This window comes from Hyperolius riggenbachi, chromosome 3 (genome assembly GCF_040937935.1).
Source record: "Hyperolius riggenbachi isolate aHypRig1 chromosome 3, aHypRig1.pri, whole genome shotgun sequence".
Lineage (NCBI taxonomy): Eukaryota > Metazoa > Chordata > Amphibia > Anura > Hyperoliidae > Hyperolius > Hyperolius riggenbachi.
The window spans coordinates 292,118,221-292,133,241 of record NC_090648.1 but is presented as its reverse complement, the minus strand read 5'-3'; the positions used below and the strand labels follow the sequence as shown (position 1 = coordinate 292,133,241).

General features: G+C 42.2%; 1 protein-coding gene across 2 annotated transcripts in view; it reads left to right on the top strand.

The window, feature by feature from the left end:
- Positions 1-10,478, top strand: part of IFRD1 (interferon related developmental regulator 1) — a 37,577-nt gene extending 27,099 nt beyond the window's left edge. For both annotated transcript variants that reach the window (XM_068276507.1, XM_068276508.1), the window contains exons 8-12: positions 2,331-2,439; positions 3,933-4,067; positions 4,739-4,867; positions 7,748-7,843; positions 9,520-10,478. In XM_068276507.1, coding sequence (XP_068132608.1) covers positions 2,331-2,439; positions 3,933-4,067; positions 4,739-4,867; positions 7,748-7,843; positions 9,520-9,609 — 559 coding nt within the window. In that variant the 3' untranslated portion in view covers positions 9,610-10,478. The remainder of the gene's footprint in view (positions 1-2,330; positions 2,440-3,932; positions 4,068-4,738; positions 4,868-7,747; positions 7,844-9,519) is intronic.
- Positions 10,479-15,021: the final 4,543 nt, after the last annotated feature.

The window sequence follows — 15,021 nt, the reverse complement described above, 5'->3', positions numbered from 1 at the left end:
GTACAATTCCTGTCTGGCATTTGTGGAGGTACAGAGGATTGCTTCCTCTGCACTCCCCAGCGCCATCTGCCGACAGGAATTTCCCTCTACGGGTGCGTAGCACCTTTTTGCTGGGTGCCTGCAATTATACGCTTGTGGAGGATTTCCGCCGTATCAGCGCACGCGTTGTGCGCTGCTCACGGAGATAGTTCCACAATCGTTAGTCATGCATTTTGGTCGTACCAATGGTTTAGCACCATACAAAATAAATGGGAGACAGTTAGGGACATCAAACTTGGAGAAGGACTTGGGAGTACTCATCGACAACAAGTTAAATAATCGTACTCAATGCCAAGCCGCTGCAGCTAAAGCTAACAAAATTTTGGGATGCATTACAAGGGAAATAAAAACTCGAGATGCTAGCATAATATTGCCTCTGTTTAACTCTCTAGTAAGGCCATATCTGGAATATGGAATTCAGTTCTGGGCACCACATTACAAAAAAGATATTGCAGTTTTAAAGCAGGTGCGGAGATGAGTAACAAAATTGATACGTGGGATGGAAGGTCTCCCTTACCAAGAAAGGTTAGATAAACTGGGTTTATTTAGTCTAGAGAAAAGACGCCTTATGCTACGTACACACATGCGACAACGATCGTTCGCTGAGAACGACGAACGAACTTTTAATTGATGAAAGAACGACCTAAATAAAGTTTTTAAATGTGTAACGATCTGATCGTTAGAACGAACGTTACATCACGTAAAGCAACTATTGCGCTTGCGCATAAAAATGAGAAGTTTCATGGAGAAATAGCGAAATGCGCATGTCAAGCCTAGTACGAACGACTGTTTCCAACGATGTACTACTTTTGCAAACGATCGTCGTTGGTAAAAATCCGCCAAGCTAGATTGTTTGTTAGTTTTTAACGCTCTAGCTCGTCCGTCAGACTTAATGATCGTTGGTTGCTTTTTTTTAAACGATCGTCGTTTGAAACGATCGGAACGATCGTTTCAAACTACTATAGTCGCATGTGTGTACGCACCTTTAGAGGGGATCTAATTAACATGTATAAATACATCAGAGGGCAATATAATAGCTTGGTGGATGAGCTTTTTGTCCCTAGGCCTTCTCAAAGGACTAGAGGACATGATCTGCGCATGGAGGAAAAATGTTTTAGCCATTTAGTTAGGAAAGGGTTCTTTACAGTAAGAGTGATTAAGATGTGGAATGCATTGCCACAGGAAGTCGTTATGGCAAACGCTATACCTGCATTTAAAGGGCGCTTAGATGCTTTCCTTGCATTGAAAGACATCCATGGCTACAATTACTAGGTAATGCCTAATGATGTTGATCCAGGGATTTAATCTGATTGCCATCTGGAGTCGGGGAGGAATTTTTCCCTTTTGGGGCTAATTGGACCATGCCTTGTAAGGGTTTTTTCGTCTTCCTCTGGATCAACAGGGATATGTGAGGGAGCAGGCTGGTGTTTTACTTTATACTGGTTGAACTCGATGGACGTATGTCTTTTTTTTCAACCAAAATAACTATAACTATGAAGTGAGATATGGAGGGTACTCTCTGCCCCTCCCCACATGTAAAAAAAAAATGAAGCAGGTACTTAAAGGACTTACGAGGCGAATAAGGTAAAAAAAAAAGTTAAATACTAATTCTGTTTTATGACCCTTAGTGGACGCCAACCGCATTTGTATTCCGCTGCATTTCTATTTCAATGTCATGGTGGGGGGGGGAGTATCCGATAGTATTAGCTTCCCTACTAAAGATGGCCGCCAGGTCCGGCCACAGCTGCGCAGTTCTCATAGCTGGGGGAGGACATAGAGCTGCGCAGCCGCACTTGCGGCTATGAGAACTGCACAGCTGCAGCTGGACCTGGCGGCCATCTTTAGTAGGGAAGCTAAGGACGACCCGAGCAAAGTACAGAGCCTGAGTGCGCAGGCAAAGTACAGAGCTACCCGTCTTTGGGAGCAATCACGCAAGCACAGTACAGAGGTACCTGTCCATGGGAGCACTTGGCTCCCAAAGACTTCCAAAGTCCCCCGCGGTGGGGGATTGAAACGGGAGAATCAGCGCTGCAACGAGGTCATCGTAAGAAGAGTGGGAAGGCTCTATAGGAGTCAGACTCTTCCCTCTCCTTAGGTACTGTAGGGGTCTGCTTCATTTTTTACATGCAGTTCCCGTTGACTTTAAGGTATACCAGTTGCCTGGCTAGCTTACTGATCCTGTAGCCATAGACCCTAAACAAGCATGCAGCAGGTCAGGTGTTTGACATTGTTAGATCTGAGATTAGTTGCATGTCTTTACCCTTTTCTAATCCTGAGACGTTTTGTTACAGGCATTTACCCAAACTTCCACGGCTGTTATCCTGTGATGATGTGAACATGAGAATTGAAGCTGGGGAAACTCTGGCTGTCTTGTTTGAGCTAGCACGAGAAGCTGATGCTGTAAGTAAAGACTAAATTATCCATAGAGAAACTTTCCAATTCCGAAATAAGAAACCTTCTCCAGCCATTACTTGGCAGTCTGTCTTGTCGTGTTTGTTTTTTTTTTTTTTTTTTTTTTTTTTTTTTTTTTTTTTGGTACAGGGTTTTTTTTTTTTTTTTTTTTTTTTTTTTTTTTTGGTACAGGGTTTATCTAAACTAAATATATTCTAATTTGGTCACACACACTGCAGCCTCTGAATAAGGAACTGCAGAGTCTGTGAAAAGAGAACATAGAATGATCCTCTTACTAAAATGTAATTGGAAGGGTTGCATACTTTGTACTCAGATGTCAGTGTGGCCTATGGCCCTTTCTTGCATCATTCCATCCATTGACTCATTTTAGATTCTATACATTCCAATGTGGACTTTGATGTGAGAACAAATTAGCACCTTTAGGCCCCGTTTACACTTAATCAGTTGCTCTGTTATAACTGAAAGAAAACTGATTTTCAAAGTAATGACATGTTTTCCTATGGCACCTTTAAAGGGAACCTGTACTGAGTAAAATTATTTAAAATAAACACATGAGGTAACTTAAAATTAGGTGGCTGGATGGTGTAATGGTTAAGGGCTCTGCCTCTGACACAGGAGACCAGGGTTCGAATCTCGGCTCTGCCTGTTCAGTAAGCCAGCACCTATTCAGTAGGAGACCTTAGGCAAGTCTTCCTAACACTGCTACTGCCTATAGAGCGCGCCCTAGTGGCTGCTGCTCTGGCGCTTTGAGTCCGCCAGGAGAAAAGCGCGATATAAATGTTATTTGTCTTGTCTAAAATGACCAATACATAGTTACCTTGCCATCAGTTCCTCTCAGAAGCTCTCCGTTTTCTTCTGACAATGATCCCTTCCAGTTCTCACAACATTTTGTCAGAACTGAAATATATCAGTTGCTGTCAGTTACAGCTGAGAGGAGAACTGATGTGTCCATGTTTCCCTATGGCTCAAGTGGGCGATGTTACAGTTTAACTGTGTGCTGACCAGGAAGCTGTTATGGTGTAATGGCCATTTTCAAAATGGAGGATGGAGTATTCCATTGATCACAGTGGACAAACAGGACGCAGGAGAGGAAAAAGATTGAGTAGACTACACGGGAGGTAAGTATGACTAGTGTATGTTTATTTTGACTTAATTCTCAGTTCAGGTTTTCTTTAACACTTAACGCATTTTAACTGAAATCTTTTTCACAATGCACTGCTATGGGGAAAAAAGCGTACTAACGCACACCAACTGATTAAGTGTAAATTGGCCGTTATGGTTTTAATGGACTCTGGGGCCCTCTGTATGTCCAACACGTCTTTTGGCACACTGTGAATTTCCTCAACTAGTCTGACTCTGCTTCATGCATTATTCTAATTACAAGACAGACTACCTGTATTCAAATTCTGGTGCAGTACTCTCCAATACTGAGGTGTCTTAATGGTTTCAGTACTAATATGATTTTTTTTTCCCTGCTTCAGGACTTCTACTATGAAGATCTTGAGCCCCTTACTCAGACATTGAAGGCTCTGGCTACTGACTGCAATAAACACAGGGCAAAGGTAGACAGACGGAAGCAACGGTCTGTTTTCCGTGATGTGCTCAGAGCTGTTGAGGTATGTCACATTCACAACTGTAAGGCAAATATATCTGGCGCTTAATTTTGTAGGACAGATTGCATGGTCTTGTTCACAATAGGAATTCTATATCATTTGTCTCATTACAGACTTTAATGTTTAGAGGTGTTTTTCAAGTTCTGTGTTTAGTTTCCATTTATATTAACAAAATGACAAACTTCCCTGGGAAGAAACACATCTTTGAGCAGGACTACTTAGTGTAGGTTTGAATCCTATCAGATAAGTAAGGCTTATTTGATATTCTAGCTCGGACCAGGTGAATTCTGCTTCCTGTGACGTAAATGGCCGCAAAGTGTGAATTACAGTCCTTGTCACTGCAATGTGTTTCAAAGCATCCCTGGATTGAGCTAAAAGAGGGCCCGGCCACCAAACTGGGATTGTAGCTCTGTTGTGCCCTGCATAGTGTTCCTATCATTGCAGTACATCTCAACCTGCTGATTCTCCCATTATCGTATTTACGTTTTTGTGCCCCTTCATTAGCATGTTAGCACGATAATGTAGTATTCCCTCCATTTAAATACCCTTTATTTTAGTTTTTTTTTTTTAGTTTTTTTTATGCATTCTGAAGGTCTTGGAATTTCTAAAATCTTGACATTTTTCTGTATTTCCTGTGGCTGTTGGCTTAATGTAATCTAAACTTTCATGTGCAGGATGGAGAATTCCAGTCTGAAACTGTTCGGTTTGGCAGAGAACGTATGCACATTGACTGCTGGGTAAAAAGACTTACATATGGTGTTTTCAAGGAGCTGTTTGGTTCTGGAATGCAACTACATCTGCTGGTAAGATTGCTACAGAGTGCGCACAGACTTTCTTCAGTGTTAAACTTTTATTGGTGTCAATTAAGTACTAAATAAGGCCCAACAGTGAGAATAAAGGCCGTAGTAGCTGCTATTTTCATTTTAATCAGAATTACTGTTGAGTAAAACTAGCCACAGATCCCCATAACCCTGTTTTTCATTCTCCATACAGCAAAGTAGGGAATTAATTTCACAAAACCATCCCCAATGCTATGAACTGCCAGTTTTACTTGAATCACAAATTCTATTAAAATTGTTTTTGTAATCGTGTGCTGTATATTTAATTTCAGCATTCTTATGACTGAAACATGCACCACCTAGATTGTGAAATGGATTGGACAGGGTCCTTTTTACCATAGTTTAGCCTTTATAAATAAGAGCATTACAAACAGGAGGAATTGTAACCAATAAAACATTGGCTACAAGTGGAAACCCTACATGCAGTATACACTCATTGCTGAAGCCATAATGGGTTATTGCAGTTTATTCCTCGTAAATTTCCCTGGGAAGTACTGTAGTATTTGGAATATAAGACACCACATAATAAAGGACACACCTAGGTTTAGAGGGAAAAAACCCGGGAAAAATATATCTCCTGGCGCATCCATGTTCCAGGAGCGCCTAGTAGATTTTCTTCCACCAATCATTGTCCTTCTGTCCACCATGTGTCATGTGGCTGTATAGTGTAATGGTTAAGGGCTCTGCCTCTGACACAGACATGGGTTTTTAATCCTGGCTCTGCCTATTCAGTAGGAGACCTTGGGAAAGTCTCCTTAACACCGCTACTGCCCAGAGAGCGTGTCTTAGTGGCTGCAGCTCTGGCGCATTTAGTCCGCCAGGAGAAAAGCGCAATATAAATGGTCTGTGTTTGTATGTGTTACTGTGTCCTCCTGTGTGGTCCTGGGTGTTGCCTTGTTTCCCTGTGGCATACTCCTGTCCCTGGCATGTCTCCTCTGCTCACCTGTGTAAGAACCAGTGATGAGCTCCAAATTAATTTTGACTTGAAATCATTTGGTATCCAAGTGCTAATTAGTGCACCTGAAATGGCTGGTGTGGAGGAGTTAACTTACCCAGGGTTCCTTTTTTCTTTAAGCCGTGGCTAATTGCGTGTCATGTTGCGTTCCTAGTCGCGTCATGGAACTAACTCTTCCTCCTTCTGGGTTGAAAGAGGAAGCGTGTCAGTCACATGATGCGACTTGGAAATCGACGTGACACGCAATTAGACACTCCTTGAAGGAGAACCCTGGGTACGTTTTTAACTCCACACCTAGACAAAACATTTATATCGTGCTTTTCTCCTGGCGGACTCTAAGCGCCAGAGCAGCAGCCACTAGGGCGCGCTCTATAGGCAGTAGCAGTGTTAGGGAGACTTGCCTAAGGTCTCCTACTGAATAGGTGCTGGCTTACTGAACAGGCAGAGCCGAAATTCGAACCCTGGTCTCCTGTGTCAGAGGCAGAGCCATTAAAGGGGTTCTTCTGTGAATAAATGGTTTCATCAATACAACATGTAATGTAAATTGTGAAGTATGAAGGACTGGGAGGCTAATCAATTTGTTATGGTTGTGAAAAGTAAAAAAAACACCCTTAACTCCTGCCTAAGTAGTTTTCAGTGGTATAACCCACTTCTAGCAGGAATCCCGTGATAGCCCTAACGGCTCCACTGAGCTGCTGAATGTGTTTACATTGTTGCTAGGCAACCAGATGCCGTGCAGAGACTCCTTTTGTGGAGTCATAAGCTGCTGGGAGAATGAATCGGTCCCATCTACACCATATGATTCTTTGTCAGGTTCGATTTGATTCAATCTGACATGTCAAATTCATGATTCAATTTGATTTAAACTGAATCGGACATGTCAGATTGAATCAAATCAAGGAATTGAATATGACAAAGAATCATATGGTGTAGATGGGACGGATTCTCCCAGCAGCTTATGACTCTTCACAAACTAGTCTCTGCCCCCGGGGTCTGGTTGCCTAGCAACAATGTAAACACATATTTAGCGGAGCTAAGTCAGTAGGGCTATAATGGCAAGTCCTGCTAGAAGTGGGTTGTACCACTGAAAACTACTTAGGCAGGAGTTACGTTTATGAAAAGAGAGTTTAAAAAAAAAACACCCCTAACAAATGGATTCGCCTCCCAGTCGTCGTCCGTCACTATTTACATTACATGTTGTATTGATGAAACCATTCACTTTTTATTAAAAAAAAAAACTTTTTACACTATTTTAGAAGGATGTTTAATAGTTTATGCATAAACCACTTTTTATTTTCCTCATTTGTGGAAGAACCCCTTTAACCATTACACCATCCAGACACTAGCCTACTCAAGTGCAATAATTAGCACTTGGACCCAAAATTATTTCAAGTCAATATTCTGAATCCATCATAGCTAATAGCTGGTAAAAACAATTAGCTGCAGCACAGCTCACTTCACCAGCAGCAATCAGACCCGTGCGGCCCCCCCCCCCTAGGGAAGTCTTCTGTTGCTTGCGTCAGCAGAAGCCTTCACTAGGGGGACCCACGCGGGAAATGAGGCCTGCTGATCGCCAATTGTTCTTACACAGGGGAGCTGAGAAGACGTGGGGGATGGAGGACCATGCAGGGAGTCTCACACAGCATGGCGGTTTGTATCGGCAGACGTGCACAAGTTGTGGAATCCCTGACTTTTGAATATGACTCGAACGGAGTTCTGCAAGTTCAGGTTTTTTTTTTCCTTTTTATGCAGCTGCTTTAGTTGCTTTTCATTTTTCACACTTGTAAAGTGTTCATTTAAATTGGAAAATGTTACACAAATGGTAAGCATGTTGGATTCTTGTAGGCATTGCTTAATTGTAAATTTTTTTTTTTTTTTTCTTGCTCTAGGCAAATAGTTTTTTGCGCAGTATCTTTGAGCTTGGGCCACCACTGTGTTTGAGTGCAGCTGATATTAAAGCAATGAAGACATCAAGGGTTGAGAGAGTAAGTTGTATAATCTAATTGGTATAAAAAGTCAAATGTAAACATTTAGCATATGGATGTTGAGAAATTACCATAGTCTTAAACTGTAATAAAGGACAAATATATGCAAGTGTATATAGATGTGCAGATTTGACAAAATCAGTTTTTTGTTTTTAACAATGTTGTATACCTTATTCTTTGAAGAGCTTAGTCTAATTCTAGACTTGAAACCTTATCAGTAACTACTGTCAATTGCTAGGGTCTTTGTAATTTCATTGCAACTTATGTGTAGAGCTAAAGCCGCATCTACACGAGTAGATGCGGCCGCGATGCTCCTTATCGAGCCGCTGATGCGGCTCGATTGATAAGATCCGACGGGATGGATCTCCGCACCGCCGATTCCCTGCTCGCTCCCCGCGAGGAGACAATGGCAGGGAATTAAGCGGAAGGTAAGCGGGGAATCGAATGCGGGGCACGCGGAAGAGGCGATCCGGCAGCTAATCGAGCCGCCGGATCGCTGCAGCATCTGATCGTGTAGACGAGGCTTAATGTTCCCAGTAGCTTCGTGATGGCTAACCTTGGCACTCCATCTGTGGTGGAACTTCAAGTCCCATGAGGAATTTCAATACTTTCAATACTTTCACAGCTCTAAGGATAACTCGAGGAGGCAGAGGTATGATTGGATTTGTAGTTTTGTCACAGCTGGAATGCCAAGGTCAGCCATCACTGCAGTAGCTGAAATTATTAGAGATGCTGCTGTTCCATTTTTTTCTGAAAACACATTTCTTTAACTTAAATCTTATAAAGTCCGTCACTAATATTGCTTGTAGCCTTCCTGTCTATTTATGTATCAGTCAGATATTGACTTTCATATTAGCTGCCAATGGCTTGTAAGCAATCATGTATGCCTTCTTGGTACAGGTAATGCTGCTTCAATTATACTGTACTGATGATCCAGGTGTGCTAGTAGGGTCAGCCTAAAGGACCTCTATTGATTAACTTTTTTTTTTCTATATGGTACAAGTACCAGGAGCTGTTTCTTTCCTCACTGCTCTGCCTCTGTACTGTAAAATTATCCCAATACATCCTGATATACAAATGTGTCCATTCTGCAGGACAGACCATGTTCCTGCACAGGTGGAGTTGCTATCAACTCATCAGTATATAATCTAGTAATCATCCAGCTGAAAGAATCCTATTCAGGTGGTAAGGGGTTATATTAGCAGAAATGTTTGCAGGGCTGAGGAGTCGGAGCAATTTTTGGGGACCTGGAGTCGAGGGGAAAAAATGCTGAAGCTGAACTAGTCCAAAGCCTTTCACTTCTGTCAGAGTTCTACTACCTACTGTGACAGCAACATAGGAGAAAAGTAATTTATGGTTCATTTTACTCTGGAAAAAAAATGTACTTCTCATTTGTATGTTTGCACATATATTTACATTTTACAGTTTTTGCTGTAGTGCCCCTTTAATAGGAGTTGTTCGCCAAAACTTTTGAACTCTGCTAAAAGAATAAGGAGGCAGTTGTGATTCTGACAATCTTGATATCTAGACTAATATAAAACCTACTCCTAGCAAAGAAATACAATTTGTACAAACTGTAAAGTTTTTTTTTAGATAGTACTGTAATCGTTTTTAGTTTATCTGAACTAATAAAGGTTCTTTTTTTTTTTTTTTTTTTTTTTTTTTTTCCTGTCTAGCATATGAACAACTCTGCTGCATTCAAAGCTCGCACAAAAGCTAGGAGCAAACTGCGTGACAAGAGAGCAGATGTTGGCGAGTTCTTCTAAATATTCAGGATGGGATCCAACCTGCAAACTTGAACAATGCAAGTGAAAAGCGCCATTTGCTGACCTGACTTTGGCTGTTCTCACCAGTGGAAGAGTGCCTCTCAAAGTTTGAGTGAGTGTGGTGTGGAAAGGAGTCTCTTCCTGTACAGCTATTGTCAGTCACATTTTGTGTGGCAGTATTTATTTCCCTTGCATGTGGCAGCTTTGCACTTCAATATGTGCTATGTAATGCTATTGCAGAGTAGCATTAGGCTTGTACACAAGTATTCTGCTTTTTAATCTGTGTAGTGTGGTGGGGTTTTTTTTGTTTGTTTTTCTGTGCAACCTCACTTGAATTTTTATGAACTATTAACTGCACATTATCTAGACAAATGAAAAATGTACCCACCTACTTTGCCGCTGTTGCAGACCCTTTGTGCTCCCTTTGTTTCTATATCCACTTCTAAAATGTGTTTTGTACACTGAATATTCATTTATGATTTTTGTGCTCTAAAGCCTAACTATGTGTAATGGGATGTCTCCTCAGTAATCAAGTGTTCAGGAATTCAGTTCCCAACCCATAATGTGCTCTTCCTGTGCAGTAGCAAAGATATATCTTGTAATGAATTACTATGTAGAGAAGTGGAAACTTGTAAAATCTCTTACGTTCTGTCCATTTTGCAAAGCAGAATGTATGGATTTATTTTTGGTGTATATATGTACTGGGTGGGTGAGATTTTAGGAACTTTCTGCTTCATATAAGGGTAAGGTTGCACATCTGTACACATGTATAAATTACTATTGTGCTAAGAATGTACATGCCTTTTTAATAATAGCTGTGTAACTGTATCTTACGATTTAAAGTTATGTATTAAAAGTAACTAAAAATTGTTTGTCTTTATTTTTTTTTTTTTTATTCAAACTGTGTAAAGGTGGGCAATGATATGCTAATAAATCCCCCCCCCCTCCAAAAAAAAATTCTAACTTGACAATCTAAATTGTGTGTCAAAAATAGAGGCAGATAAATACATTTTCCCTTGTATGACACATACAAATAACTTTAGCTACTGAAACTAGCAATATAAGGTTCAAACAAAGTTCTACATTAAATGCCAATATAAGTAGTATAGAATGAACATGCCCTAGTTTGATGGTGGTTGACACTTATTGTTTCAGTTAATACAGTAAAATCCTTTAACCACCTGAGCGGTCTGGACGAGCTCAGCTCGTCCAACACCGCCGGAGGTCGCCGCTCAGGCCCTGCTGGGCCGATTTTTATCAAATAAAAAGCAGCACACGCAGCCGGCACTTTGCCAGCCGCGTGTGCTGCCTGATCGCCGCCGCTCTGCGGCGATTCGTCGCGAGCAGCGGCGAAAGAGGGCCCCCCTAGCCGCCTGAGCCCTGCGCAGCCGGAACAAAAAGTTCCGGCCAGCGCTAAGGGCTGGATCGGAGGCGGCTGACGTCAGGACGTCGGCTGACGTCGATGACGTCACTCCGCTCGTCGCTATGGCGACGATATAAGCAAAACAAGGAAGGCCGCTCATTGCGGCCTTCCTTGTTTATTATGGGCGCCGGAGGCGATCGGAAGATCGCCTCCGGAGCGCCCTCTAGTGGGCTTTCATGCAGCCAACTTTCAGTTGGCTGCATGAAATAGTTTTTTTTTTTATTTAAAAAAAACCCTCCCGCAGCCACCCTGGCGATTTTAATCAGAACGCCAGGGTGGTTAATAGTAGATTCCAAGAGACTGGAAAAAGTACCATATATTAGTGTAAACTACCCCCACCAACACACACTTTTTTTACCTTAAACAGAAAAAAGTTTGACGAGTATAAGCCAGGGGTTGCAAAAACCACAACACCACTCACAGCCATGGCCGGCCACAACCATATGTTAAAAAAAGCAGTATAAATTCAGCAGATTGCAATAAGCCAGAACATATGCCTACAATGGAGATTAACATGCTGATAACTCCTATTGCAAAGTTTAAACTGGCATAAAGATAAAGTAAGGAATGTAGAGCCACATAATCCTGTATCTAAAACTTGATATAGGAATGCAAGGATTCTCACCACTGTCTCTTTATGCCTTCCAAGGCTACAACTCAAGACTACATTTGTGTGTGTGTGTGTGTGTGTTTTGTGTTTGTGTGTGTGTGGTCTCCCTCTCATGCACCACTGCATATAGTGGGGGTTACTCAAAGTAGTGACTTAAGTATAAGCAGAGTCCCCCATTTTTGGCCCACTTTAACCCAAAAACTAAGCTTATACTTGAGTATATATATTTATATTACAGTGGTTTACTATATCAGCAATAGTCATACTCAAGACTTTGTATTTAAAGAGAATCTGTATTGTTAAAATCGCACAAAAGTATACATACCAGTGCGTTAGGGGACATCTCCTATTACCCTCTGTCACAATTTTGCCGCTCCCCGCCGCATTAAAAGTAGTCAAAAACAGTTTTAAAAAGTTTGTTTGTAAACAAACAAAATGGCCACCAAAACAGGAAGTAGGTTGATGTACAATATGTCCACACAGAAAATACATCCATACAAAAGCAGGCTGTATACAGCTTTCCTTTTGACTCTCAAGAGATCATTTGTGTTTCTTTCCCCCTTCAGCTCACTGAAGAGTTACAAGCTGATTGTTTGTTTACTCTTGCAGACAGCTCTGCCTGGTTGTCTGTAATTCTGCAGTGTGTGACTCATCAGTATGTGAACAGAGGATTTATCCAGCTTGTAAAAGATAAGAGAGCAGAGAAAAGCCGGCTAATGTAAATAACACACACACAGGGGAGTGTGCATAGAGGGGGTATGCATAGCAGATCACACTGAAGAGTTGGCAGCCTTCCAGACACAGGATGACAAGTCCGACAGGGGAAAGATACGCTGATTTATTACAGAGATGGTGATCGCTATTGCGGCACTCAGTAATTTGGGTGCTGTGAAAAAGCCAAAATTACTTTAAAAACAGTAATTCAGCCACCAGCAATAGCATCCATTGCAGCCTGGAGGGAGAATAGTAATTAACACCACTGGGACTTTTGCAGAAGCAGGGTGAGACGCTTTTCGGCTTCACCCCACACTTAAATTTCCCTGCCCCATTTTTGCATGTATGCCCACAGGCAGGCTCTTGTGTCCAAAATAACAAATTAAAGGTGGCGCTTGTGGATCCCAACCTAACCAAACAAGAACAAAAATCCTCTATATTGGCCTGCTGCCTCCTCACTATGTTGGGGTATAGTAGAGTCTGTGAAGTTCTACCTTTTTATGACATTTTTTAATGTGGTTTTTTATTTTGACTCTATGAATTTTTGATACATACAAATTAAAGTGCACCTATATATTTTTGAGGGCTCATCAGCATACTCTCAGGTTGGATGGGTGTATGAGTGGATTGAGAACTGGTATGTTGTATGCAGTCTTATGCTATTTTAATTTTATGTTAATTGAACAATAAAGATACCACTACCATTGTGGAAAGTGCCAGCACTCTTCACATTATTTGTTGAAAGGCTCTTATGTCCCCTCCTATGCTTAAAGAGAACCTCTTTCAAAAAAAAGGTCCCCTGGAAGGTACTTGCCTCAGGAGGGACAAGGGTCCCAATGAGGGGTCCCAATGAGACTTCCTCCCCTGTAGCTGCAGGCAGTCCAGCGCTGGCTCCCCCGAAGTGTCCCGGAATTCTCCATCGACGAGCATGATAAACGCTGATTTATTTACCTCTCCTGGCTCCAGCAGGGGCGCTGTTGCAGCTTTCTGCATGGAGATAGGCAAAAATAGCCGATCTGTCGGGTCCGCTCTACTGCGCAGGCGACTTGCGCCTGGGCCGTAGAGCGGCCTGACAGCGATCAGCTATTTCCGCCCATCTCTGAGGCAGAGAGCTGATACTGCGCCTGCGCTGGAGTCGGGAAGGTAAATATTTACAGCCCTGCTGTTCAGGGAGCCTTATCTCTGCCGCCGTGGGACCAAGGAGGACTGGGGAAGCCTCAATAGGATCCGGAGGCTTCCTCCACCCAGGTGAGTACCCCTCAGGGAAAGTATTTGTCAATGCAGGTTTTCTTTGAAGTACCCCTAAACTGGTTTATAAATAAAATGATTTTAATGCTTTTATATTAGCTGTGCTGTGACATTTGAGTCACCGCACAATCCTCTCCCTTTAGCGCCCCTACTCCGCTCAGCTGTGGTGCAGAGCTTGTTGATGGGCAGGGAAGAAGTGTCAGTACTTCCTCCTCTCTGCCTGTCATTATTAACACCCCCTTCACTTGCCGCCATTACTTCCTACCTGCACAGCGCACTGGAGAGCTGCGCCGTGTGCAGTTTTAAGATAATTTAGCTCAAAACGATAGTTTACTAATACAGCTATTAGTACACTAACTTACTTAGGTAAGTTAGCTCATAACTTACCTCAGTACCGACACTGTGCAGATAGGAACTAATAGCGGCGAGTGAAGGGGGTGTTAATGACATGCAGAGAGGAGGAAGTACTGACACTTCCTACCCACCCATTATCCACGTTCTGCTCTGCGAAATATTTGACTGTAGCAGTATGGGGGGGTTAAAGGGGGAGGAAAGTGCTGTGATTTATGTCACAGCACAGCTAATAAAATACACATTAAAAAAGTATGAAATTTTAAAGCAAGGTCAGGGGTACTTTGTTTAAAAATGACTTTATTTGGTAACGTGCATACAAATCGTGATTAAGGAGCAAGCTTACCAAAAAAAAAAGGGGTGCAGCTCCCTAAGTACTCTCCTCACTCTGGGATGTTGCCTAAAACTGCAGTAGTAAGAACAATAGATATAAATGGGACTTCTACCAAGAAACAGACAAGTAAACTACAGGATGCAAAAAATACAAAAGTGTACATTTATTAATTTCGTGAGGCTAGCAAACATGAAAATGCAATTGCACATCTCTGGAAACAAACCTATATTGAATAAAAGCTGCAGGTAGGCCAAATGGTGCCCCGAGATAGTATCATAATATGTAGTTCATGGCTGTAAACTCTAGTGAGTGCAGCAAAGTTGTCATATTCCACGTGAATATAAGCGCTCAGCAAGAGTTGTCAGTAAGTAGTGATAAACAACGGATGAATTCCGAATAGGTTTTACTTGGAATTCATCCAGGTAATTAGCACACTTAAGTGGGGTGGCACAGAGAATTATACTTACCCAGGAGCCTTCTGCTTTAACCTGTTGCACGCTGCGTTCCAATTCAGTCATGTAACTACCGCACTCCTTCCTTCAACCTGAAAGGAGGAAGTGTGTTAGTCACATGACTGAATTGGAATGCAGCGTGGGACGGATTAAAGCAGAAGGCTCCTGGGTACGTTTAACCCTCCCACACCCCCCTATGGTAGAGGATTGTGGACAATCCTCTACCACACCCAGGGGCGTAACTAGAAATATTTGGATTGGCCCCCCACCCCGGGTCTGC